This window comes from Scyliorhinus torazame, chromosome 17 (assembly GCF_047496885.1).
Source record: "Scyliorhinus torazame isolate Kashiwa2021f chromosome 17, sScyTor2.1, whole genome shotgun sequence".
Classification (NCBI taxonomy): domain Eukaryota; kingdom Metazoa; phylum Chordata; class Chondrichthyes; order Carcharhiniformes; family Scyliorhinidae; genus Scyliorhinus; species Scyliorhinus torazame.
In genome coordinates this window covers 92377386-92404624 of record NC_092723.1, presented here as the reverse complement: position 1 = coordinate 92404624, position 27239 = coordinate 92377386, and the positions used below count along the sequence as shown (strand labels likewise).

At 47.9% G+C, this 27239-nt stretch overlaps 1 protein-coding gene across 5 annotated transcripts in view; it reads right to left on the bottom strand.

The window, feature by feature from the left end:
• eef2kmt (eukaryotic elongation factor 2 lysine methyltransferase) overlaps positions 1–19464 on the bottom strand; it is a 79832-nt gene extending 60368 nt beyond the window's left edge. Inside the window, exons 1-4 of one of the 5 annotated variants that reach the window (XM_072480742.1) lie at positions 19272–19464; positions 18629–18709; positions 8102–8218; positions 7812–7913 (exon numbers count right to left, since the gene is read on the bottom strand). In XM_072480742.1, the coding sequence (XP_072336843.1) occupies positions 7812–7907 (96 nt within the window). In that variant the 5' untranslated portion in view covers positions 7908–7913; positions 8102–8218; positions 18629–18709; positions 19272–19464. The remainder of the gene's footprint in view (positions 1–7811; positions 7914–8101; positions 8219–18628; positions 18710–19271) is intronic. The other 4 variants (XM_072480741.1, XM_072480743.1, XM_072480744.1 and 1 more) reach the window with 4 other exon arrangements.
• Between the last annotated feature and the right edge of the window lie 7775 nt (positions 19465–27239).

Here is a 27239-nt window from a genome sequence, read left to right as displayed (position 1 = left end):
TACAATGTTGACAAATGTGAGGTTATCCATTTGGGTAGGAATAACAGCAAAAGGGATTCTTATTTAAATGATAAAATATTAAAATATGCTGCTGTGAAGGGAGACCTGGGTGTGCTGGTGCATGAGTCGCAGAAAGTTGGTTTACAGGTGCAACAGGTGATTAAGAAGGCAAATGGAATGTTGTCCTTCATTGCTAGAGGGATGGAGTTTAAGACTAGGGAGGTTATGTTGCAATTGCATAAGGAGTTAGTGAGGCCATACCTGGAGTATTGTGTTCAGTTTTGGTCTCCTTATCTGAGAAAGGACGTTCTGGCACTGGAGGGTGTGCAGAGGAGATTCACTAGATTAATCCCAGAGCTGAAGGAGTTGGATTACGAGGAGAGGTTGAGTAGACTGGGACTGTACTCGTTGGAATTTAGAAGGATGAGGGGGGATCTTATAGAAACATATAAAATTATGAAGGGAATAGATAGGATAAATGCAGGCAGGTTGTTTCCACTGGCGGGTGAAAGCAGAACTAGGAGGCATAGCCTCAAAATAAGGGGAAGTAGATTTAGGACTGAGTTTAGGAGGAATTTCTTCACCCAAAGGGTTGTGAATCTATGGAATTCCTTGCCCAGTGAAGCAGTTGAGTCTCCTTCATTAAATGTTTTTAAGATAGAGATAGATAGTTTTTTAAGAAAAAAGGGATTCAGGGTTATGGTGTTCGGGCCAGAAAGTGGAGCTGAGTCCACAAAAGATCAGCCATGATCTCATTGAATGGCGGAGCAGGCTCGAGGGGCCAGATGACCTAGTTCTTATGTTTTGGCCTTTGCTTCCCTGGTCAGCCCGGCGATGAATTCTGCTGGCGTGGAGGGACTCAATGCCCCCGAAGTCGGAGGCCTGGCTATTGAACATGGCGAGCATCCTCGGGATGGAGAAAATTAAGTTCGCTCCGAGAGCGTCACGGTCAGGTTTCACCCGGCGCTGGCAACCATTTATTGACTTCTTCGTGGACAATTAATCGTCAGCAAGGGGGGGGGGGGGGGGGGGGGGGGGGAGAGAGAGGGGTAGCGGGAGGGGGGTTAGGGTAACGTAGATTAGGTATGCAGGTCCTTGTGGGAGGAGAGCTGGGGGGGGGGGGGGGGGGGGGTTGTACTATGTTGATTGCTCTTTGCACGGTTTTGTATTGTTGTTGTTTGTTATGCCAAAATGCCTCGATAAAATTGTTCAGCAAAAAAAAAAGTTAGTGAGGCACGACCTCCCCTTCACAAAACTGTCTTATCCCTAATGAGTCCATTTGTTTCCAAATGGGTATAAATCCTGTCCTGAGAATTCTCTCCAATAATTTACCTACTACCTATGTGAGGGGCTTTAGTTTCCTGGATTATCCCTGCTACCTTTCTTTTTTGAACAGCGGTACCACATTAGCTGTTCTCCAGTCCTCTGGGATCTCACTTGTGGCCAATGAGGATACAAAGATGTCGGTCAAAGCCCCAGCGATTTCCTCCCTTGCCTCCCTCAGTATTCTGGGGTAAATCCCATCAGGCCCAGGAGACTGATCTACCTTAATGTCTTTTAAAACACTGATACAAACTACTCATTTAGTACCTCGCCCATTTCCTCTGGCTCAACACATTGATTCCCACCAATGTCCTTAAGTGGTCCAATCCGTTGCCTGGCCACCCTCGTGCTTTTTACATACGAATAAAAAGCTTTGGGATTCACCTTAATCCTACTTGTCAAGGACTTTTCATGACTCCTCCGAGCCCTCCTAATTTCCCGCTCAAGTACCTTCCTACTTTCTTTCTACTCCTCAGGGGTTTTGACTGTCCCCACCCTTCTACACCGTACAAAAGTCTCCTTTTTCTTTTTGAAGAAGTCCACAATTTCCCTCTTTATCCAAGGCTCCCTAAACTTCCCATACTGATCCTGCGCGGTCTCAGGAACGTGACTTTCCTGAATCCTAATCAACTGTCGCTTGAAAGACTCCCACATGTCCGATGATTATTTACTATCCAACAGCCGCACCCAATCCAAATTCATCAATTCCTGTCTAATGTTATTGTAATTTGCCTTTCCCCGGTTTAGCACCTTAACGCGAGGGTTACAAAGTACCCTAAAACTTATGGAATTGTGGTCACTACCCCCAAAATGTTCCCCTACTGAAACCTCAATCACCTGCCCAGGCTCATTCCCCAATACCAGACTAGGTAGCGCCCCTTTCCTAGTTGGACTATCTACATTTTGCATCAAGAGGCCTTCCTGGATACATCTTACAAACTCTGCCCAATCTCAGTCAGTGTATGGGGAAGTTAAAATCCTATTACTTTTGCACCTATCCAAAATCTCTCTACCTATCTGCTCCTCTATCTCTCGCTGGCAGTTGGGGGCCTGTAATAAACTCCCAACATTGTAATTTCTCCCTTCCTGTTCCTGACCTCTTCCCAGATGGCCACATTGTTTGAGCCCTCCGAGGTGTCCTCCCACAGTAAGGCTATAATATTTTCTTTAACCAGTATTGCTACTCCCCCACCCCTTTTACATTCCCCTCTATCTCTCCTGAAGCATCTATATCCTCCAACGTTCAGCTGCCAATCCTGTCTTTCCTTCAACCACGTTTCCGTGATAGCAACAACATCATAATTTCAAGTACGGTAGCATCGTGGTTAGCACAATTGCTTCACAGCTCCAGGGTCCCAGGTTCGATTCCGGCTTGGGTCACTGTCTGTGCGGAGTCTGCACGTTCTTCCCGTGTCTGCGTGGGTTTCCTCCGGGTGCTCCGGTTTCCTCCCACAGTCCAAAGATGTGCAGGTTAGGTGGATTGGCCATGATAAATTGCCCTTCAGTGTTCAAAATTGCCCTTAGTGTTGGGTGGGGTTACTGGGTTATGGGGATAGGGTGGAGGTGTTGACCTTGGGTAGGGTGCTCTTTCCAAGAGCCGGTGCAGACTCGATGGGCCGAATGGCCTCCTTCTGCACTGTAAATTCTATGATAATCTATGATACTCATCAGTGCTCAAAGTTCATCTGCCTTACCAGTTATATTTCTGGCGTTTTAAAACAAATACACTTCAGACCACTGCGTTTGAGCAGACAGGGTGCTGTTGTTGTTCTCGATTTCCCCTTCAGTTATTACACCTTTGAAGCTAACGCTCTGGTTCCCATCCCCCTGCCATATTAGTTTCAATCCTCCCGAGCGAATCTAGCAAGCCTCCCAGCCAGGATATTGGTGCAGTTCCAGTTTTGATGCAACCTGTCCTTGTACAGGTTCCACCTGCCCCGGTAGAGATCCCAATGATCCAGAAATCTGAAATCCTCCCTCCTACACTACCAGTTTAGCCACGTATTTAGCTGCACTATCCTCCTATTTCTAGCCTCACGGGCACGTGGCACAGGGAGTAATCTTGAGATTATAACGCTGGAGGTCCTGCTTTTTAAGCTTACTGCCTAATTCCCTGAACTCCTTCTGCAGGACCTCATCACTCTTCCTGCCTATGGCGATAGTACCTATATGTGTACTACGAGCTCTGGTTGTTCACCCTCTCCCTTCAGAATGCTTTCTGCCCGTTCAGAGACATCCTTGGCCCTGGCACCAGGCAGGCAACATACCATCCTGGAGTTTCTTTCACGTCAACAGAAGCACCTATCTGTACTGTACCCCTAACTATAGAGTCCCCTATAACTATTGCTCTAGTGCTCTTTGTCCCACCCTACTTAACAACAGAACCAGCCGTGGTGCCAGTGTTCTGGCTGCTGCTACTGATATCCCCTGATAGGCTATCTCCTCCCCCCCCCCCCCCCCCCCCCCCCCCCAACAGTATCCAAAACTGTATACCTGTTAAGAGAAGGGGACAGCCACAGGGGATTCTGCACTGACTGCCTGCCCTTTCCAGTGGTCACCCATCCGTCTGCCTACACCTTGAGTGTGACCACGTCTCTATAACTCCTATCTATGACACCTTCCACCACCTGTATGCTAAGTGCATCCAACTGCTGCTCCAGCCTATCCATGCAGCCTGTGAGGAGCTGCAATTGGGTGCACATCCTGCAGATGTAGTCGTCCGAGATGCTGGAAACATTAAGGATCTCCCACATCTCACAAGTGCAGCACTTAACCCCACTGAGACATTTTTCTATCGGCAATTAAATTTTTAAAGAAAATTTATTGGGCTCTCACCTTCACATTTCGCTGGAGGTACCCGAGATAGGTCTTTATATCACTTACCTTCCCAGGATGCTCTCTGGATCTCTCCCTGCAGGTTAACAGTTCCAAAGCAAGAAGAAAACGAAACAAAAAGGAAAAAGCACCTCCCCACTCTGCACCTAATTACCACTCTGCTCCAAATTACCAAATTTTAAACCTCACTCAGCTGTCTCACTCAGGTTGTCTCTACTTCACGTGCTCAAATCCTTTATGACTCTCTCTCATATAGAACCCAGCTAAACTGAGGCGACTCTCACTAGTTAAGCTTCAAATAGAAGAATGCAATTAACACCTTTGCCTCTAATTAGACTTCAGGTGATTTGACAGATAACTGCCACTGAGCTATTTGTGCGAGGGCAGCTCCTTTTTGCCAGCTAACTAGACCACTCTACGTATAACTAAAAAAAAAAAAACAGGAAAATGAAATCCACCACTTACCGCTTTAATTACCACACTGCTCCAAATGACCAACTTTCAATCCCCACTCTGGCTGCCTCACTCAGGCTGTCTCCAACTTCACGTGCGCAAAGCTTACATTCTCGCCCCTCACCTTACCTATATCCTTTGCCGCTGCCCGCGTCTTCAATCGGTGGGCCAGCATCCTACTCGTCTTCTCCCCATACTCACACACTGTCCCTCTGGTCCTCCGCAATTGTCCCATTGCCTTCCTCGTGGACACAAATCCAAATTCCATTTGGAGCCTCTGCCTCTCCCTTAACAACCTCCAATGCCACCGAGTGTCCACCCATATAATCTCATCTACCAGCCTTGCCCTCTCCTCCCGCTCCACCCTCTCCCTGTGCGTCCAAATCAAAATAAATTTCCCCGACTACCGCCTTGAGTGCCTCCCACAATGTGGCGGCTGTGACCGTCCCGTGTCATTCAACTCTACATTGCCCTGGATGGCAGTCCTCCCCTGCTCGAACACCCTTTCATCCTCCAACAACCCCCATCGAACCTCCACTGCGGCCGTTATGCTTCCCCCTGAACCACCCGCAAATCCATCCAATGCGGCATGTGATCGTCGAATACTCCAAGTCGGACACCACTGCCAGCAGTGCCCTGTCCATCACGAAAATCCTGAAGCATACACCCGGTGCACATGGGAGAAGTATGAAATCCCCTTCGCCCTCGGCCTCCCAAACCTCTGCGGGTCACCCCCCATGCGCTCCATGACACCCTCAACTCCCTAGCTACCACAACACCCTCGATGACGGTGCTCGACCGGTCCAGAAATCCCCCACCAAGGTCAGCCGATGAGTATCCAGGCCCGGAATCTTCCCAATACCTGCCTCATAAAGTCCACGTCGTCATCTTCCCCTTCCCAACTGCGCCACGCAAACCACACCTATGTCAGCAACCACCCCCCTCCACCGCCGTCAAACAAGACCACCCATCCCTCTCCCACATATCTTCCTCCTGGCAACACCCAAATTGACTCCCCTCTCCAATTTTTCTTTTAGCCTTTTCTGGCTATCCAACACCATCCCCAACTCTAGCGAGACCAGCCGCTCATGCTCCCCCGCCATCTCCACCTTTTGGATCGCCGGGTCCTGAGCCTCTGCCCCTGCTCCAGTCGCAGCTCTGAACGGCTCCACCACGTTGGCCAAATGCTCCAAAGCCTATTTTCTCTGCTGCTGGAATTTGCTCCGTCGACCACTGGGCGGGAAGCCCTTGCCCTCCGCCATCTTTACCGGTGGTACACCACAAAAACCTTCTTTCCCGTGGTACTTCTCGTCCGCTGACCCATACACCTGCCTCATCAGAGTACTGCCTTCGCCAGGCACTCACACACCTTTTGCCTTCAAAGGAAACCCCCGTAGAGGTGGGAAGGACGAAAAAAAATCTACTGAATGGGAGCCACCATATGTGCGACTACTCACTCCATTGCCGCCACGGGAAGTTCCATAAATGAATTCTTCAAGTCTGGGGCAAGACCAGAACATGTGGGCGTGGTTGGCCGGGCCTCCTTGGCACCGTTCACATCTATCCTCCACCTTCAGGAAGAACCTACTCACACAAATTCTTGTTAAGTGGGCTCTATGGACCACTTTTAGTTGCGTCAGGTTGAGCCTAGCGCAGGTGGAGGTGGAGTTGACCTTATGCAGGTGCTTCGCTCCAGAGTCCCCACCCTATCTCGATCCCCAGGTCTCCTCCCATTTCCTTCTTGTTGCATCCAGTACGGTGTCATCCCTTCTACCAGTCGGTCGTACATGTCGCCACAGTTTCCTGTCTCTAATATGCTTGCGTCCAGTAATTCTTCCAGTAATGTCTGTCGTGGCGGTTGTGGGTAAGTCCTTGTCTCCTTTCGTAGGAGGTATCTGAGCTGCAGGTACCTTAGCTCGTTCCCCCTGGCCAGCTGGAATTTCTCCGTCAGTTCGTCCAGTGTCGCGACCCTGCCGTCGGTGTATAGGTCCTTGACTGTCAGTGTCCCCATGTCCTGTCTCCACCTTTTGAAGATGGCGTCTGTCAGTGCTGGTGTGAACCTATGGTTGTTACAGATGGGAGCTTTGTCCGACATTTTGGTCAGGAAAGGTGAACCGCAGGGGGGGGGTGGGGGGAGAGGAGGGAAGAGACATAGAACATTACAGCGCAGTACAGGCCCTTCGGCCCTCGATGTTGCGCCGTCCTGTGAAACCACTCTAAAGCCCATCTACATTATTCCCTTATCATCCATATATTTATCCAATGACCATTTAAATGCCCTTAATGTTGGCGAGTCCAGAGAACAATAGAGGAGAGCCAGGGAGGTAGGTTGGGGGGGGGGGGTTTAAAAAATCACTGACATTGTGATAAAATGATTTCATCTGCTCAAAAGACTGTGCTTTCGCAAGGAGCATCGTAAGCTAAATAGCTCGCCCCAAAACTGTCCTGTGACATGACTGACACTTGAGCTGTTTGAATTCCTTTAATTATACAGCTTTTCAATTTGATCTTCAGTTGTGGTTTAACTTGATTCCAGGCTGTGGTCTCTCTGATCAAAGTCTGACCTTTAGAAAGAACTCTTCATTTTGCCTGCAGAGCTATTTCCAGGATACAAGAGTACTTTACTGCATCTTTAACAGACTCAACCTGCAACCGAGTTGTGAGGTCCAAGGCCAGGAATTCTGCCAGAAAAAAACCCTTGGAAAACCATCATTGGGCATTATTGGACTCTGGACTTGTGTGAAACCTTGATGTCTTTCTTTCCATACAATTCCTACAGATAAGGAGGCCATTCATCCCTTCAAGTCTGCACTGACCCTCCGAAAGCACACACGACCTAGGCCAACTCCCCCGCCCTATCCCCTTAACTCTGTGCATTGATCATGGCCAATCCAACTAACCAGTACATCTTTGGATAGTGGGAGGAAACCGGAGCGCCTGGAGGCAACCCAGGCAGACACAGGGAGAAAGTGCAAACTCCAACAGTCACCCAAGGTCGGAATCGAACCCGGGTCCCTGATGCTGTGAGGCAGCAGTGCTAAGCGGTCAGGCGATCCCTCTTTTATATGAATGCAAAAGGGTTGCGAAACAGCTCCGGGGTCCCAGGTTCGATTCCCGGCTTGGGTCACTGTCTATGCGGCGTCTGCACATGAACAATTTTTTTAAAAAGCTTTTGTATAAAAATAAAATGATACACTTACCAGAAAGTAATTTTTATGGCACATCTCCAACTCTTCTGATCTTAGTACTTCACCTAGTGCATCATACAAATCATCTAAAGGCTCAGTTCGCGTCATTTCATGCTACATTGAGAAGAAATATTTTATTTTGATGGACAAAATTTTACAGAAAAATCGGATGAATAATATCGTACATGAACACCAAATGAAATATGCAGTGTCATCATGATGTGCATCATAAATATATTCACAGAAGCATCTGAATGGATAATGGATGAGTTATAAAGTCACAAATTGAATTATGTGGTCACCTTGTAAAAAAATCTCTTGGCTGCCCCTGATGTTTCTCTTTCATCGGCTTGATCAATTACCTTCCCTTCATCATAAGGTCAGAAGTGGGGATGTTGATGGATTGTTCAGCAGCATTCCTGCATTCAGCAAGACCCGGACAACAAGTAGACTTGGGCAGATAAGTAGCAAGTAATGTTCATGCCACACAATAACCATCTCCACCAAGACAGAATTTAAAATTCTCCGCATGACATTCAGTAACATGACCATCATTGAATTCCCCACCGTCAACATTCTGGGGGTTACCATTGACCAGAATCTGGACTAACCATATAAATACTGTAACTACAGAGCAGATCATAGAATTCCTACAGTGCAGAAGAAGGCCATTTGCCCATCGAGTCTGCACCAATCTTCTGAAAGAGCACCCTAACCTAGACCCAATCCCCCACCCTATCCCTGTAACCCCACCTAGGGACCATTTAGCATGTCCAATCCACCTAACCATGTTTTTCGGGAGCGGGAGTAAGAGAGGGAGCCGGAGCGCAGCAAGTGCAGCCTGGGATTCAGGTAGGTGTTTAAACTTGCCCCCAGGTTCCAGCAGCCTTCATTTTTCGGAGCAGGAGAGGGAGAGCCGGAGCGCAGCGAGTGCAGCTTAGGATTCAAGTAAGTGTTTAAACTTGCCCCCAGGTTCCAGCGGCCTTCATTTCCGGGAGCGGGGGAGAGAGAGAGGGAGCCGGAGCGCAGCTTGGGATTCAGGTAGGTGTTTAAACTTGCCCCCAGGTTCCAGCGGCCTTCATTTCCGGGAGCGGGAGAGAGCGAGCCGGAGCGCAGCGAGTGCAGCTTGGGATTCAGGTAAGTGTTTAAACTTGCCCCTAGGTTCCAGCGGCCTTCATTTTTCGGAGCGGGATCGGGAGAGGGAGCCGGAGCGCAGCGAGTGCAGCTTGGGATTCAGGTACGTGTTTAAACTTTCCCCATGTTCCAGCGGCCTTTATTTCCGGGAGCGGGAGAGAGGGAGCCGGACCGCAGCGAGGGATTCAGGTGGGTGTTTAAACTTGCCCCCAGGTTCCAGCGGCCTTCATTTCCAGGAGCAGGAGAGAGAGAGAGAGGGGGAGCCGGAGTGCAGCTTGGGAATCAGATAGGTGCTTAAGTGTTTGATTTCTTTCTCTATTTTAGTTGGGCGGTTGCTAAACCCGAGACACTACACTTGTAGTGTCTCCCACCCATTCACCTTGTCTAACCTAAGTGGGTGAGTGAATATCAGGTTAGCTGTCTCTTTTCTTTTTCTTTTATCCGCAAGTTATAGCTTCAGATTTTCGGTGGGAGCAGTGGCCAGGGGTCTGTCGTGAAGGTAAGATTACCCTTTAAAAACTTACCTTGCAGGAGAAGTGGCCTTCAGATTTTCGGCGGGAACAGTGGCCAGGGATCTGTCGGGAAGGTGTAAGTAGCTGGGAGAAATTTAACTCTTCCTGGGTTGGTAAGTATTGTGATTGGTAAGTAAAATCCTTATTCCTTTCACTTATTCATTATTTGATATTATATTTGTAATCAGTTAAGGTAACGTGTAAATTGGCAGGAGATCCCAGACCCTTGGTATGCTCCTCGTGCTCAATGTGGGAGATCAGGGACGCGGCCGATGCCCCTGACTCCTTCATGGGCCCCTGACTCCTTCCTGTTAGACCGCATGATGGCTCTGGAGCTGCGGATGGACTCACTTTGGAGCATCCGAGATGCTGAGGAGGCCGTGGATAGCACGTTCAGTGAGTTGGTCACACCGCAGATTATGCTTGACAAATCTACTGGAATTCTTTGAGGGTGTTACGAGTAGAGCTAATGAGGGTAAGCCACTGGAGGTGGTATATTTGGACTTTCAGAAGGCTTTTGACAAGTCCTGCAAAAGAGATTAGTGTGTAAAATTAAAGTGCATGGAATTAGAGGTAGTGTATTGAGATGGATAGAAAACTGGTTGGCAGACAGGAAACAAAGAGTAAACATTAATGGATCTTTTTCAAATTGGCAGGCAGTAACTAGTGGGGAACTGCAGGGATCAGTTCTAGGACCCCAGCTAATCACAATATATATTAATGATTTAGATGAGGGAACAAAAGGTAATAACTCCAAATTTGCAGATGACACCAAGTTTGGTGGGATGGTGAGCTGTGAGGAGGATGCAGAGATCCTTCAATGTGATTTGGACATGTTGAGTGAGTGGGCAAATGAATGGCAAATGCAGTATAATTTGGATAAATGAGAGGTTATCCACTTTGGTAGCAAAAACAAGACGGCAGGCTATTATCTGAATGGCCATAAATTAGTAGAAGAGAATGTGCAACGAGATATGGTTGTCCTCATACACCAGTCACTGAAGGTAAGCATACAGGTACAGCAGGTGGTAAAGGCAAATGGAATGCTGGCCTTCATTGCGAGAGGATTTGAATAAAGGAGCAGGCATGTCTTGCTGCAATTATGCAGGGCTTTAGTGAGGCCTGGAATATTGTGTGCAGTTTTGGTCTTCTTATCTTCTTGCTCGAGGAAGTGCAGCGAAGGTTTGCCAGGCTCATTCTTGGGATGGCAGGACTGACTTATGAGGAGAGATTGAACCAATTGGGATTATATTCGCTGGAGTTCAGGAAAATGAGGGGGATCTCAAAGGAATGGCGGAGCAAGCTCAAAGGGCCAAATGGCTTCTTCCTGCTCATATTTTCTGTGTTTCTATTAGACCTGTGGTGGCCTCCACATGGGAGATTCGGCAGCACTTTAACTTGGGGGCGATATCAAAGCTATCGCCGGTTTGTGTGAACCACATATTTGAGCCGGTGAGGCTGGATGCTAGGTTTAGTGGATGGGAGAAGGGGATTGCTGTGATGAAGGATTTGTTTCTGGAGGGCCGATTTGCAAGCTTTCAGGGGTCAGATGAGATATACCAAGGATATTAGATGAAGTGAGAGTGGAAATTGCATTGGTGCTGGCCATAATCTTCCAGTCTTCTATGGACTCAGGGAGGTGCCAGAAGATTGGCAACTGTTACTCCCTTATATAAACAAAGGCTGTAAGGATTGCCTCAGCAATTACAGACCAGCCAGTTTAACATTTGTCGCTTCTGGAAAATATTATTCAGGATAGAATTCGAGTCACATGGAAAAATGTGGGTTGATCAGGAAGAGCCAGCATGAATTTCTAAAGAGGAAATTGTGCCTAATTAACTTGTTGGAGCTTTTTGTACTTTGCTGGAGGTACAGAAAGGGTTGATGAGGGCAACGCTGTTGATGTGGTGTATATGGACTTGCTTTTTAAAAAAAAAAAATTATTGAGGCATTTATAGATTCACACACCAAACATAACCACAAAACAAGCCAACAGGACTGCAAATAACAAACTCAACATAATGCCTCAACACCCCACCATCCCGTCCCCCCACATCTCAGCTCCCCACCCGCGCCCACCGCTGACATCTTAACATTTCTCGAAGTCGTCGATATACGGCTGCCACCTCCGGGCAAACCCCTCCACAGACCCTCTCCAAGGCAAATTTTATTTTTGTAGCCTGAGAAACTCTGCCAGGTCACTCATACACCCCCCCGGTTTTGCCCCCCACCCCTCCCAAGTCCCTCCATTCCCGACGGGCAGCTCAAATTCCTCCTCCAATTCCTCCAAGCTCGGACAGCTACCCCCAACGAATAGATCTCCAAATCGCTCAATCCCCAGCCATTGCCACCCCAGAAAACCCCCATCCAGCCCACCTGGAGTAACCCAGAGACCGAGGCCCCCTCCAGCCTCAGTGCTGCCGCCACTGACACACACCCTAAGGGGTGCCACCTCCACTGGGCTTGTGGAGTACTTGGCTGGCGAGAATGGCAACAATGTCCCCAAAATCGGATCCTTGCAAGAGGCTGCCTCCATCCTTCAGTAGAGTGGAGCTGCTGATTGGCTGTTGCAGGGGAAGTTTGCATACGTGCATTGTGGTCACCGTAACTCGAAGGTGGTTTGTGGAGGAGCTGTTGTCAAGTGACACATAAGCCCAAACCACTTCTTCAGTGTTTCCCTCCCTACCCCCTCCTGTAACCCAAAAAAAGACAACCACTGTAAGGATCCCACCGAGAGGAAGGCTCGACGGCAGGTAGAAGTAGAAAGAAGTTGAACCGTGACGTCACAGCCTGCAGGTAAGTGATTGACTGATGACTGGTAAGTAGTTTTTCTTTTACCCGAGGTGTTATTGTGCGGGGCGCAGTGGTTGCTGAGTGAGTGAGTGGTTGCTGAGTGAGTGCTTGTTGAGAAGGGAGTAAATTTTTAAAAAACTTACTGTAGGGAGTTTCCAGCTGAATCCAGTCGGAGGGAGGACAGAGTGACTGCTGGGTAAGTAGTAAAGATTTAAATTGGTTGCGCATGCCCATAACAGCTAATTGCTGTTTTCATGTGGGGTGCAGCGGTTGCTGGTTAAGTGTTTTTTTTTTAAACCTGTATTTAAGTTGGGCAGTTTCGAAACCCAAGACACTACACTTGTAGTGTCCCCCACCCTTCCACCTCCTTTAACCTAAGGGGTGGAGTGAATAACAGGTAAGCTCTTTCTTTCTTTTCTTTTTTTTTCTAGAGGGGATGGCAGGGTAGGTAGTGCAATGTTCCTCCTGCAGAATGTTTGAGGTGAGTGTCCCTGCTGATTTCATCTGTGGGAAGGTAGTCAAGAAGGCATACGGCATGCTTGCCTTCATTGGCCGGGGCATTGAGTATAGGAATTGGCAAGTCATGTTGCAGCTGTATAGAACCTTAGTTAGGCCACACTTGGAGTATAGTGTTCAATTCTGGTCGCCACACTACCAGAAGGATGTGGAGGCTTTAGAGAGGGTGCAGAAGAGATTTACCAGAATGTTGCCTGGTATGGAGGGCATTAGCTATGAGGAGCGGTTGAATAAACTCGGTTTGTTCTCACTGGAACGAAGAAGGTTGAGGGGCGACCTGATAGAGGTCTACAAAATTATGAGGGGCATAGACAGAGTGGATAGTCAGAGGCTTTTCCCCGGGGTAGAGGAGTCAATTACTAGGGGGCGTAGGTTTAAGGTGAGAGGGGCAAGGTTTAGAGTAGATGTACGAGGCAAGTTTTTTACGCAGAGGGTAGTGGGTGCCTGGAACCCGTTACCGGAGGAGGTGGTGGAAGCAGGGACGATAGTGACATTTAAGGGGCATCTTGACAAATACATGAATAGGATGGGAATAGAGGGATACGGACCCAGGAAGTGTAGAAGATTGTAGTTTAGTCGAGCAGCACGGTCGGCACGGGCTTGGAGGGCCGAAGGGCCTGTTCCCGGGCTGTACATTTCTTTGTTCTTTGTAAGTGCACCCATCTCCAGGTCCTCAGAAACCGCGTTAGGGAACTGGAGCTGGATGAACTTCGGATCATTCGGGAGGCAGAGGTGGTTATAGATAGAAGCTTCAGGGATGTAGTTACTCCAAAGAATAAAGTTAGATGGGTGACGGTGAGAGGGGCTGGGAGGAAGCAGTCAGGACAGGGATCCCCTGCGGTCGTTCCCCTTAGTAACAAGTATACCGCTTTGGATACTGTTGGGGGCGGGGGGGGGGGGGGGGGGGGGGGGGGGGAGAGAAACTAACCAGGGTTAAGCCATGGGGTACAGGTCTCTGGCACAGAGTCTGTCCCTGTTGCTCAGAAGGGAAGGGGGGAAGAGTAGAGCATTAGTCATCAAAGACTCCATAGTTAGGGGAATAGATCGGAGAGTCTGTGGCAACGAGAGAGACTCGCGGTTGGTGTGTTGCCTCCCAGGTGCCAGGGTCCGTGATGTCTCGGATCGTGTTTTCGGGATCCTTAACGGGGAGGGGAGCAGCCCCAAGTCGTGGTCCACATAGGTACCAACTACATCGGTAAGGCAGGAATTCAGGGAGCTAGGGTGGAAACTTAGATCTAGGACAAACAGAGTTATTATCTCTGGGTTGTTACCCGTGCCATGTGCTAGCGAGACGAGGAATAGGGAGAGAGAGGAGTTGAACACGTGGCTACAGGGATGGTGCAGGAGGGAGGGTTTCAGATTTCTGGATAATTGGGGCTCATTCTGGGGTCAGTGGGACCTCTACAAACGGGATGGTCTCCACTCGGACCACAGGGGTACCAATATCCTGGGGGGGAAATTTGCTAATACTCTTCGAGAGGGTTTAAACTAGTTCAGCAGGGGATTGGGAACCTGAATTGTAGCTCCAGTATACAGGAGGTTGAGAGTAGTGAGGTCATGAGTGAAGTTTCAAAGTTGCAGGAGTGTACCGGCAGGCAGGAAGGTGGTTTAAAGTGTGTCTTCTTCAATGCCAGGAGCATCCGGAATAAGGTGCGTGAACTTGCGGTATGGGTTCGTACCTGGGACTTCGATGTTGTGGCCATTTCGGAGACATGGATAGAGCAGGGACAGGAATGGTTGTTGCAGGTGCCGGGTTTTAGATATTTCAGTAAGCTCAGGGAAGGTGGTAAAAGAGGGGGAGGGGTGGCATTGTTAGTCAAGGACAGTATTATGGTGGCAGAAAGGATATTTGATGAGGACCCATCTACTGAGGTAGTATGGGCTGAGGTTAGAAACAGGAAAGGAGAGGTCACCCTGTTAGGGGGTTTCTATAGGCCTCCGAAAAGTTCCAGAGATGTAGAGGAAAGGATTGCAAAGATAATTCTGGATAGGAGCGAAAGCACCTGGGTAGTTGTTATGGGGGACTTTAACTTTCCAAATATTGACTGGAAACGCTTTGGTTCGAGTACTTTAGATGGGTCCGTTTTTGTCCAATGTGTGCAGGAGGGTTTCCTGACACAGTATGTAGATATGCCAACGAGAGGTGAGGCTATATTGGATTTGCTACTGGGTAATGAACCAGGACAGGTGTTAGATTTGGAGGTAGTTGAGCACTTTGGTGATAGTGACCACAATTCGATTACGTTTACTTTAGTGATGGAAAGGGATAGGTATATACCGCAGGGCAAGACTTATATCTGGGGGAAAGGCAATTATGATGCGATGAGGCAAGACTAAGGGTGCATCGGATGGAGAGGAAATCTGCAGGGGATGGGCACAATGGAAATGTGGAGCTTGTTCAAGGAACAGCTACTGCGTGTCCTTGATAAGTATGTACCTGTCAGGCAGGGAGGAAGTGGTCGAGCAAGGGAACCGTGGTTTACTAAGGCAGTCAAAACACTTGTCAAGAGGAAGGAGGAGGCTTATGTAAAGATGAGACATGAAAGTTCAGTTAGGGCGCTCGAGAGTTACATGTTAGCTTGGAAGGACCTAAAGAGAGCGAAGGAGAGCCAGGAGGGGACATGAGAAGTCTTTGGCAGGTAGGATCAAGGATAACCCTAAAGCTTTCTATAGATATGTCAGGAATAAAAGAATGACCAGGGTAAGAGTAGGGCCAGTCAAGGACAGTAGTGGGAAGTTGTGGGTGGAGTCCGAGGAGATAGGAGAGGGGCTAAATGAATATTTTTCGTCAGTATTCACACAGGAAAAAGACAATGTTGTCGAGGAGAATACTGAGATTCAAGCTGCTAGACTAGAAGGGTTTGAGGTTCATAAGGAGGAGGTGTTAGCAATTCTGGAAAGTGTCAAAATAGTTAAGTCCCCTGGGCCGGATGTGATTTATCCTAGAATTCTCTGGGAAGCTAGGGAGGAGATTGCTGAGCCTTTGGCCTTGATCTTTAAGTCATCTTTGTCTACAGGAATAGTGCCAGAAGACTGGAGGATAGCAAATGTTGTCCCCTTGTTCAAGAAGGGGAGTAGAGACAACCCTGGTAACTATAGACCAGTGAGCCTTACTTCTGTTGTGGGCAAAGTGTTTGAAAGGTTTATCAGAGTTAAGATGTATAATCATCTGGAAAGGAATAATTTGATTAGAGATAGTAAACATGGTTTTGTGAAGGGTAGGTCGTGCCTCACAAACCTTATTGAGTTCTTTGAGTAGGTGACCAAACAGGTGGATGAGGGTAAAGCAGTTGGTGTGATGTATATGGAATTCAGTAAAGCGTTTGATAAGGTTCCCCACGGTAGGCTACTGTAGAAAATACAGAGGCATGGGATTCAGGGTGATTTAGCAGTTTGGATCAGAAATTGGCTAGCTGGAAGAAGACAAAGGGTGGTGGTTGATGGGAATTGTTCAGCCTGGAACCAGTTACTAGTGGTGTACCACAATGATCTGTTTTGGGGCCACTGCTGTTTGTCATTTTTATAAATGACCTGGAGGAGGACGTAGAAGGATGGGTGAGTAAATTTGCAGATGACACTAAAGTCGGTGGAGTTGTGGACAGTGTGGAAGGATGTTACAAGTTACAGAGGGACATAGATAAGCTGCAGCGCTGGGCTGAGAGGTGGCAAATGGAGTTTAATGCAGAAAAGTGAGAGATGATTCATTTTGGAAGGAATAACAGGAAGACAGAGTAATGGGCTAATGGCAAGATTCTTGGCTGTGTGGATGAGCAGAGAGATCTCGGTGTCCATGTACATAAATCCCTGAAGTTGCCACCCAGGTTGAGCGGGTTGTTAAGAAGGCGTATGGTGTTAGCTTTTATTGGCAGAGGGATTGAGTTTCGGAGCCATGAGGTCATGTTGCAGCTGTACTCTGGTGCGGCCGCATTTGGAGTATTGCGTGCAATTCTAGTCGCAGCATTCTAGGAAGGATGTGGAAGCATTGGAAAGGGTGCAGAGGAGATTTACCAGAATGTTGCCTGGTATGGAGGGAAGATCTTATGAGGGAAGGCTGAGGGACTTGAGGCTGTTTTCGTTAGAGAGAAGGTTTGGAGGTGACTTAATTGAGGCATACAAGATGATCAGAGGATTAGATAGGGTGGACAGAGAGCCTTTTTCCTCGGATGGTGATGTCTAGCAAGAGGGGACATAGCTTTAAATTGAGGGGAGATAGATATAGGACAGATGTCAGAGGTAGGTTCTTTACTCAGAGGGTAGTAAGGGCGTGGAATGCCCTGCCTGCAACAGTAGTGGGCTCGCCAACACTACGAGCATTCAAATGGTCATTGGACAGACATATGGACGATAAGGGAATAGTGTAGATGTGCTTTCGTGGTTTCACAGGCCGGCACAACATCGAGGGCCGAAGGGCCTGTACTGCGCTGTAATGTTCTATGTTCCCATACCGACCCCTCCCCCACTACCCACTTCCTCACCATAGCTATATTCGCCACCTAGTCGTGGTTCATGAAGAGAACCAACCCACCCCCCTCAACCCCGTTCCAGCAGCACCTTCTTTACCCGCCCAAACAAACCGTGAAATCAGCACATCCATCCTCCTAAAGAAATCCTTTGGAATAAATATCGGGAGGTTTTGGAACACAAGCAAGAACCTTGGGAGAACCATCATTTTCACCGATTGCACCCGTGCCGCCAATGACAGTGGGAGTACATCCCACCTCCTAAAATCACCCTTCATCTGTTCCACCAACCAAGCCAAATTCAGCTGGTGCAGCTGCTCCCATCCCCACGACACATGGATACCCAGACACTGAAAGTTCCCCTCTCACCACCCTAAACGGCAACTCCCCCAGTCTCTTCTCCTGCCTCCTCGCTTGAATCGCAAAGACCTTGCTCTTCCCCATATTCAATTTGTACCCTGAGAAGCGGCTGAAATCCTCCAAAATACTCAATCCCCCCAATAGCTTCCAATGGGTCCAAAATGTAAAGCAGCAAGTCATCCGTGTACTGCGAAACCTATGCTCCACACCCCCGTACTATCCCCTGCCGTGACGCTCTCAGTGCCATTGCCAATGGCTCTATAACCAAGGCACAGAGCAATGCTCCCCAGTGAACATCCCTGCCTCGTCCCCCATGCAGCCTGAAATACTCCGAGTTCACCTGGTCCGCACACTCGCTACCGGTGCCTAGTATAGTAACCGGACCCAGTGCACAAACCCCTGCCAAACCCAAACCGCCCCACTCCACCTGGTCGAAGGCCTTCTCCGCATCCATGGCGGCCCTCATCACCACATCTCGTCCCTCCAGGGGCATCATTATTACATCCAGTAGCCTCCTGATGTTGGCCAACAGATGCCTCCCCTTAACAGGGTTGTCTGGTCCTCTTCTATCACCCCCGGCACACAGTCCTCAATCCTTGAGGCCAAGATCTTGGCCAGTAGCTTGGTGTCCACATTTAACAACAAAATTGACTGTAGGGCCCACACTGCTCCGGATCCTTGTCTCTTTTTAAAATTACAGAGACTGAGGCCTGCGATAGCGTAGAGGGGGAGCACCCCCTTGCCTCATTGAATGCCCTCATCAGCAGGGACCCCAAGAACTTTTTGAAAAACTCCACTGGAAAGCCGTTTGGGCCTGGGGCATTCACGCCTGCATTGCCCCAAAATCCTTCACCTCCTCCACCAGCCCAATCTCCCAGCCCCTCCACCAGGTCCTATTCCACACTCGGGAATTCCAACACCTCCAAAATTAATTAAATAAGAAGTGAAAAATAAACACCAAGGTTGCCTCTCAAAGTTAATTATTTTTCAATTCAACTATTTACCCGACACAAAATTCTTGACATGTCAAATGTGGTGAGAGAGAAAAATTTACCTTTTTAATGAGTTCAGCTAGAAAAAGTCTTCTGTACTTCACCGAAGGAGGATATTTATTGCAAAGAGGATGAAGAACTGTCTGACAGAATAATTAAGAAACGTGGATAAGTTATTGTTTTTACAAACTAATTGTACCAATAGTCTTTACAAACTTGTCTGCAATGCAAAGACAAGATATAAGGGCAGCACGGTAGTATAGTGGTTAGCTCAATTGCTTCACAGCTCCAGGGTCCCAGGTTCGATTCCCGGCTTGGGTCACTGTCTCTGCGGAGTCTGCACGTTCTCCCCGTGTGCGCGTGGGTTTCCTCCGGGTGCTCAGGTTTCCTCCCACAGTCCTAAGATGTGCAGGTTAGGTGGATTGGCCATGCTAAATTGCCCTTAGTGTCCAAAATTGGCCTTAGTGTTGGGTGGGGTGACTGGGATATGGGGATAGGGTGGGAGTGTGGGCTTGGGTAGGGTGCTCTTTCCAAGAGTCGGTGCAGACTCGATGGGCCGAATGGCCTCCTTCTGCACTGTAAATTCTATGAAATAAAGTGGCTCAAATTCAGCTAACTGAAAACAAGCGATGTCTGAACACGAGATATTCTTTTAAGATGTCATGCATGAATTCTAACTATTATTAGACATGTAAAATAGCTTACCAGCTTATTTGACTGGGCGCTGCATCGGCACACCAACTAGTTTTCAACTTTGCGTGTCTATCTCTTCCCGCAGTGCAAGCAATGTTTGAGCTGACCCGACCCAGCTTGGCACAATCAGCCTGACCTGGAAATACTGGATATTCTGGTGATCATCTTCCAAAATTCTATAGATTGTGGAGCAGTTCCTACAGATTGAAGGGTGGCAAATGTAACCCTGCTATTTAAAAAGGGAGGGAGGAAATTACAGACCAGTTAGCCTGACATTAGTTGTGGAGAAGATGCCAGAGTATTATAAAAGATGTGATAGCCAAACATTTTGAAAGTCTGACAGGCACATCATGCTTAACAAACTTACTGGAGTTCTTTGAGGATGTAACTTGTAGAATAACGTGGAGAAGCCAGTGGATGTCACCTTTCATTAGGTGGGCAAAATTAAAACACATGGGATAGAGGGTAATGTATTGACATGGATTGAGAACTGGTTGAAAATAGGAAACAAGTATGTGTATTCAAGAAAGATAGATAATTTAATTTTTTTTAAATTACATCAAGGGGTATGGGGAGAAAGCAGGGATATGGCATTGAAATCGTGGATCAGCCATGATCAGATTGAACGACAGAGCAAGCTCAAAGAGCCGAGTGGCCTATTCCTACTTTCTGTGTTTAATGTGAATAAAGATCTTAAATCCCTGGTAGCTGACCCTCTCAGCTCGGGGAAACAAGTCTTTCCTGGGAAGTTTGAGGGGGAATACAATAACCCCTACATACCCTCCTCTCAGCAGATAAACTGACACTGGAAAAACTGAAAGCATTATTGTTGTTTCTGCTGTAGAAAGCCAATTTTGGAAACACAATTTTGGAAATAAAAATTGGCACTTTTCCAACCCTACCCCTGCTTTATATTATGGAAGAACTTAAGAAAAATAAGGACATGAGGCTTGAAGATTTAAGCACCACAGGTGGAGGCACGATTGTAAACATTGCTAAAGAGCCTTGACTGACCTTACAGGAGATAAGACGACTTAGTCTTAGTTGTAAGACTTCTTATTGTGCTCACCCCAGACCAACGCCATGCATCTCCACATCATGGCTTACAGGAGATGTCAGAGAATCTTACTGCGCAATCTACAAAGGTCATTGTTTGCCTTGCTTGGAGATTTTTTTAAAGCCAGTGTATAATGTTAATTGTAAAAATGAAAAGGTGATCATGGCCCCACTCCTGCAAGTCTGTTCCTTCCAGGCAGCCACACCAGATCTGTGCCAGCCAGACTAGTCAGGTAATTGATGCCTTGTGCTAGAAATTCATTAAAGCTTGAATGCCCAAGAATGCTGCGAGTGATTCACAGAACACAAAGTGAACTTCAGACCTTGCAAAGCTACACAAACACACAAATGTGCATATAATGTGACCGCTTCCTCAACATGCAGCTGGTCTGTGCACACAGTTATCACAGGCCACACAGAATCCCTATATTTTAATAATAATCTTTTATTGTCACAAGTAGGCATACATAAACACTGCAATGAAGTTACTGTGAAAAGCCCCTAGTCACCACACTACGGTGCCTGTTCGGGTACACAGAGGAAGAATTCAGAATGTCCAAATTACCTAACCGCACGTCTTTCGGGACTTGTGGGAAGAAACCGGAGCACCCGAAGGAAACCCATGCAGACATAGGGAGGACGTGCAGACTCCGCACAGACAGTGACACAAGACGGGAATCGAACCTGAGACTCTGGAGCCGTGAAGCAACGGAGCTATCCACTGTGCTACTGTAGTGCCACTCGGCCCCTCGAGTCTGCACTAACCCTACAAAAGACCACTCTACCCAGTTCCCACCCACCTCAACCTATCCATATATCCTATCCCGCATATCCCTGGACACTAAGGCGCAATTTAATGTGGCCAATCCACCTAAACCTGCACATCTTTGTACTGTTCAATGCGAGAGCCTAGTGATAGTGTGGATAATTTGTAATAAGGATTATCCCGTTACTGTAATTAATTACATTCTTTTGCATCTCAGAGAATGTAGAAGTACAATTAGCCGCATTCAACACAATCAGAGTCAGGCACAGCACTCTGATAAAAGTATTTTATACTAAATGTTACATAAGTTCAAACACAAGTTGCTACAAATTAATATAAATAAAAGCAAAGAACAATACAGCACGCAAACAGGCCCGTCGGTCCTCCAAGCCTGTACACAACCTTCCCTGGCAACGCATTCCAGGCACTCACCACCCTCTGCGTAAAAAAACCTGCCTTGCACATCTCCTCTAAACTTTGTCCCACGGACCTTAAACCTATGCCCCCTGGTGACTGACCCCTCCACCCTGGGACAGAGTGACTGCCGATTCACTCTATCCATGCATCTCATAATCTGTGGACCTCTATAAGGTCACCCCTCAACCTCTGTCTTTCTAATGAAAACAGTCCGAGTCTATTCAGTCTCTCCACATAGCCAACACCCTCCAGACCAGGCAACATCCTGGTAAACCTCCTCTGCACCCTCACCAAAGCCTTCTGGTAGCGCAATATTCCAAGTGCGGCCTTACTATACAACTGTAGCATGACTTGCCAGTTTTTATACTCGATGCCCCGTCCAATGAATGCAAGCATTCCATATGCTTTCTTGACTACCTTGTCCACTTGTGTTGCCACCTTCAAAGATCTGTGGACCTGCACGCCCAGATCTCTCGGACTTTCTATATTCATAAGAGTTTTGCCATTTACGGTATATTTCCTCTCTATGTTAGACCTACCAAAATGCATTCCCTCACTTTTGTCCAGATTAAACTCCATTTGCCATTTCTCTGCCCAAGTCTTCAACCTATCTATGTTCTGCTGTATCTTTTGACAATCCTCAATACTATCTGCCACTCCACCAACCTTGGTGCCATCCGCGAACTTACTATTCAGACCAGCTACATTTTCCTCCAAATCGTTTATGTATACTATAAACAGGGGCTCCAGCACAGATCCCTGTGGAACACCACTGGTCACAACCTTCCATTCAGAAAAACACCCTTCTACTGCTATCCTTTGCCTTCTCTGAGCGAGCCAGTTCTTACCACCTCCCATGTGACTTCACCTTTTGTACCAGTCCGCATGAGGCGCCTTGTCAAAGGCTTTACTGAAAACAATATCCACCGCCCTCCCTCATCAATCATCTTTGTCACCTCCTCAAAAAGTTAATGATGCACGACCTCCCATTCACAAAACCATGCTGTCCATCGCTTATGATACAGTCTGTCCCTGAGAATTCTCTCCAATAATTTACCTACTGCCAGTAAGAGGATCACCAGCTTATAGTTTCCAGGATTATCCCTGCTACCTTTCTTAAACAGTGGTACCACATTAGCTGTTCTCCAGTCTTCTGGGATCTCACCTGTAGCCAATGTGGATACAAAGATGTCAGTCAAGGCCCCAGCAATTTCCTCCCTTGCTTCCCTCAGTATTCTGGGGTAAATCGCATCCAGCATCTACCTTAATATCTTTTAAAAGACCCAATACTTCCTCCTTTTCGATGTTAATATGATCCAGACTGTCCACACACCCAACCCAAGAATCATCGTCCACAAAGTCCCTTTCTTTGGTGAACACTGATGCAAAGTATTCATTTAGTACCTCACCCATTTCCACTGGCTCAACACACAGATTCCCCCCACTGTACTTAAGTGGTCCAATCCTTTCCCTGGCCACCCTCTTGCTTTTTACATATGAATAAAAAGCTTTGGAATTCACCTTAATCCTACTTGCCAAGGATTTTCATGACCCTTACTAGCCCTCCTAATTTCCCGATTCAGTACCTTCCTACTTTCAAGTGTTTCAACTGTCCCCACCCTTCTAGGTCGTACAAAGTCTCTTTTATCTTTTTGACGAGGTTCACAATATCCCAGGCTCCCTAAACTTCCCATACTTATCCTTCATTCTCTCAGGAAATTGACTTCCTGAATCTTAATCAACTGTCGCTTGAAAGACTCGGACATGTCCGATGTTGATTCATTATCCAACAGCCGCACCCAATCCAAATTCTTTAATTCCTGTCTAATGTTATCGTAATTTGACTTTCCCCAGTTTAGCACCTTAACGCGAGGGTTATCCTCATCCCTATCCAAAAGTACCCTACAACTTACGGAATTGTGGTCACTACTCCAAAAACATTCCCCTACTGAAACCTCAACCACCTGTCCAGACTCAGTCCCCAATACCAGATCCAGCACTGCCCCTTCCCTAGTGGACTATCTACATATTGCATCAAGAAGCCTTCCTGGATACACCTTATAAACTCTGCCCCATCCAAGCCCCTAGCACTAAGTGAGTCCCAGTCAATATGGGGGAAAATTATAATTCCCTACCACAACAATCCTGTTACTTTTGTACCTATTCAAAATCTCCCTACCTATCTGCTCCTCTAACTCTCACTGGCAGTTGGGGGGCCTGCAATTAACAGCCAACCCCCCAATGTTTACTGAAAAAGTTAAACTAGGATTAAAAATAATGAATTTCACAATCAAAATTTTTGAATTACAATATATAAATCACTTTCGCAATATAAATTCTTGCAATGCTAAACTCTAAAAATTTGAAGTATTCACCGTCAATAAACAATTAACATTACAAAACAAAATCATCAGAAACTAGAGCACAAACAATGCAAGTTTTAGAATGTTTTGCAAACTTTTGAAAAATATTGGAGGAAAGAATATTGAACTCATTGAAATTAGAAAATTGTAATTAGTAGTAATAACCATGCAACATCACTCCGACCATGTTAGCAAAAGGGGGGTGGGGGGAAGTAGTAGAGACGTGTTTTAAATTAAATTTATTCCCTCAAGACATTGTTTGGCCCAACTATCACCACATGTAAACCCTAGTAAAGCTGAATCCAGATGGCTACGGCATGGAGCAAGCTATCGGGATGAGTCGTGAGCCTAAAATTGGTCCATGCTTGTGAACCAGTGTTACTCGGGTTTACACCCCAGTAAAGATCCAGAATTCTCTCCTGCAATTTGCCATGTACAGGTGGAGGAACAGCATGCACTTGGACTGCATGTCCAGTCTTCACCATGGTCTGAAGCCTTAGTATTTATCCTGGTGAGTGGAATAATGTAAACATCCAGATCCCGCAGGTATCAGGAGACTGGAAGACACAACCCTCAGTCTATCACCCAAAACCTACTACAAAAAGCTGTACCTTGACATCTCTAACATTGTCCGTCCAGTGTTGCTGCTCAGCAGTTCAACATCTTGAGCACTAAATCTGCAAGAAGCTCTATTACTGCAAGGTGCTTGGTGTATAATAGTGTAAGAATCCTCCTGTTAATCCCCATCTGTCTCCTGTTTTATTCCTGTAATTTCTGCTATTCTGCCATTTCAATGTTTTTACCTGGACAATTAGGGTAGCACAGTTGCTTCACAGCTCCAAGGTCCCAGGTTCGATTCCTGGCTCGGATCACTGTCTGTGTGGAGTGTGCACATTCTCCCAGTGTCTGCCTGGGTTTCCTCCGGGTGCTCGTTTCCTCCCACAGTCCAAAGATGTGCAGGTTAGATGGATTGGCCATGATAAATTGCCCTTGGTGTCCAAAAAAGGTTAGGTGGGGTTACTGGGATAGGGTGAAGATGTGGGCTGGGGTAGGGGGCTCTTTCCAAGGGCCCGTGCAAACTCATTGGGTCGAATGGCCTCCTTCTGCACTGTAAATTCTATGATTATGGGGACATAGCCTTTAAGATGAACTGCACCTTTAAAGCAGGAAACTCCAACAGAGTTCTAAAAGAGATAGCTCAGGAGATTGTGGAGGCATTGGTGACATGGACATAGAACATACAGTGCAGAAGGAGGCCATTCGGCCCATCAAATCTGCACCGACCCACTTAAGCCCTCACTTCCACCCTATTCCCATAACCCAATAACCCCTCCTAAACACCAAGGGCAATTAACCATGGCCAATCCGCCTAACCTGCACCTGGACTGTGGGAGGAAACCAGAGCACCCGGAGGAAACCCACGCAGCCACGGGGACAATGTGCAGACTCTGCACAGACAGTGACCCAGCGGGGAATCGAACCTGGGACCCTGGTGCTGTGAAGCCACAGTGTATCCACTTGTGCTACCCCGATGATCTTTCAGGAATCACTAGAGGCAGGAAGGGTCCCAGAGGACTGGAAAGTAGTTAATGTAACACCCCTGTTTAAGAAGGGAGGGAGGCAGAAGGCGGGAAATTATAGGTAGGTTAGCCTGCCTTTGGTCATTGGTAAGATGTTATGAGTCCATTATTAAAGATGCGATTGCATAGTACTCGGAAGTGCATGATAAAATAGGACTGAGTCAGCACGGCTTCGTCAAGGGGAGGCCATGTCTGACAAATCTGTTAGAGTTCTTTGAGGAAGTAACAAGGAAGTTAGACAAAGGAGAACGTGATTTATTTAGATTTCCAGAAGGCCTTTGACAAGGTGCTGCATTGGAGACTTTTTAATAGGTTAAGAGCCCATGGTGTTCAGGGTAAGATCCTGGCATGGATAGAGGTATGGTTGACTGGCAGGGAGTGGGGATAAAGGGATCTTTTTCAGGATGGCAGCTGGTGACTGGTGGTGTACCTCAGGGGTCGGTACTGGAACCACAACTTTTCACAATAGATAGGTCGCACGTTCGGCAGCTCCCGCCGGGAACGGACTTTTGGGCTCTCTAGAGGGGCCCCAACGGCACTTGTTCGACGGCTTCCAGTGTGGGAAGGTGACAGCAAGGTCCCCCCGACAGTATATGGATTGGACCAGGAGTGGAGCGGTGAAAAAAGGGATCTTGGAGCAGTGAAAAGTGAGGGGGAGAAAAAGCAAGATGGCGGCGGGTGGAGATCAAGCAGCGTGGGCGCAGTGGTCGCAGGAGCAGCAGGGGTTTCTTAAACGCTGCTTTGAGGAGCTGAAAACCGAAATGCTGGCGCCAATGAAGGCGCCGATTGAGAAGCTAGTGGAGGCCCAGAAGGCCCAAGGGGCGGCGATCTGAGAGGTGCGGCAAAAAGCCTCGGAGAACGAGGACGAGATCTTGGGCCTGGCTGTGAAGGTGGAGGCACTGCTCAAGAGGTGGGCGGAAAGATTTGAGGACCTGGAGAATAGGTCGAGGAGGAAGAAAAGAATCTTCGGATGCTGGGCCTCCCTGAAGGAGTGGAGGGGCCCGATGCCGGGGCATATGTGAGCACGATGCTCAATTCGCTGATGGGCGCGGGAGCCTTCCCGAGGCCCCTGGAGCTAGATGGGGCGCACCGGGTCCTGGCAAGGAGACCGAAGGCCAACGAGCCGCCAAGGGCTGTAGTGGTGAGGTTTCACCGCTTTATGGAGGGAGAGTGTGTCTTGAGAACACGAAGATCCGAATCTACCAGGACTGGAGTGCAGAGGTGGCCAAGAAGAGAGCTGGCTTTAATCGGGCTAAGGCGGTGCTCCATCGGAAGGGGGTGAAGTTCGGTATGCTGCAGCCAGCCCGATTGTGGGTCACATTCCAGGATCGGCACCACTATTTCGAAACGCCTGAGGAGGCTTGGAGCTTTATACAGACTGAAAAGTGGGACTCAAGTTGAGGGTTTGTTGTTGTGGGGGGGGGGGGGGGTTTGCTGTATATATGGTTTTAACTACGTGTAGGGAATGTTCCCTTGGTTGGGTGCTGGATGGGGATGGGTGAAGGGATTTGATGGGGAGACTGTGGGAGAGTGTGGGCGTCGGTGTTGGAGGGATGGGGAGCCTGGGGATGGGGAATTGAGGTAAGGCCGCAAAAGGAGCTGCGCCAGAGGGGGCGGGGCCGCTCAGGAAAGCGCGGGCTTTTTCCCGCGCTAGGGAAGGACGGAGGTAGGGGGGCGGTACTGGAGAGGAGCGCACACTGACTGCCAGCGAGGAGGGGGAGGGGGGATTCCCACACTGGGGGGGGTCGATAGGAAGGCGGGAGAGGCCGGGGTCAGCTGACTTACGGGAGTGTTATGG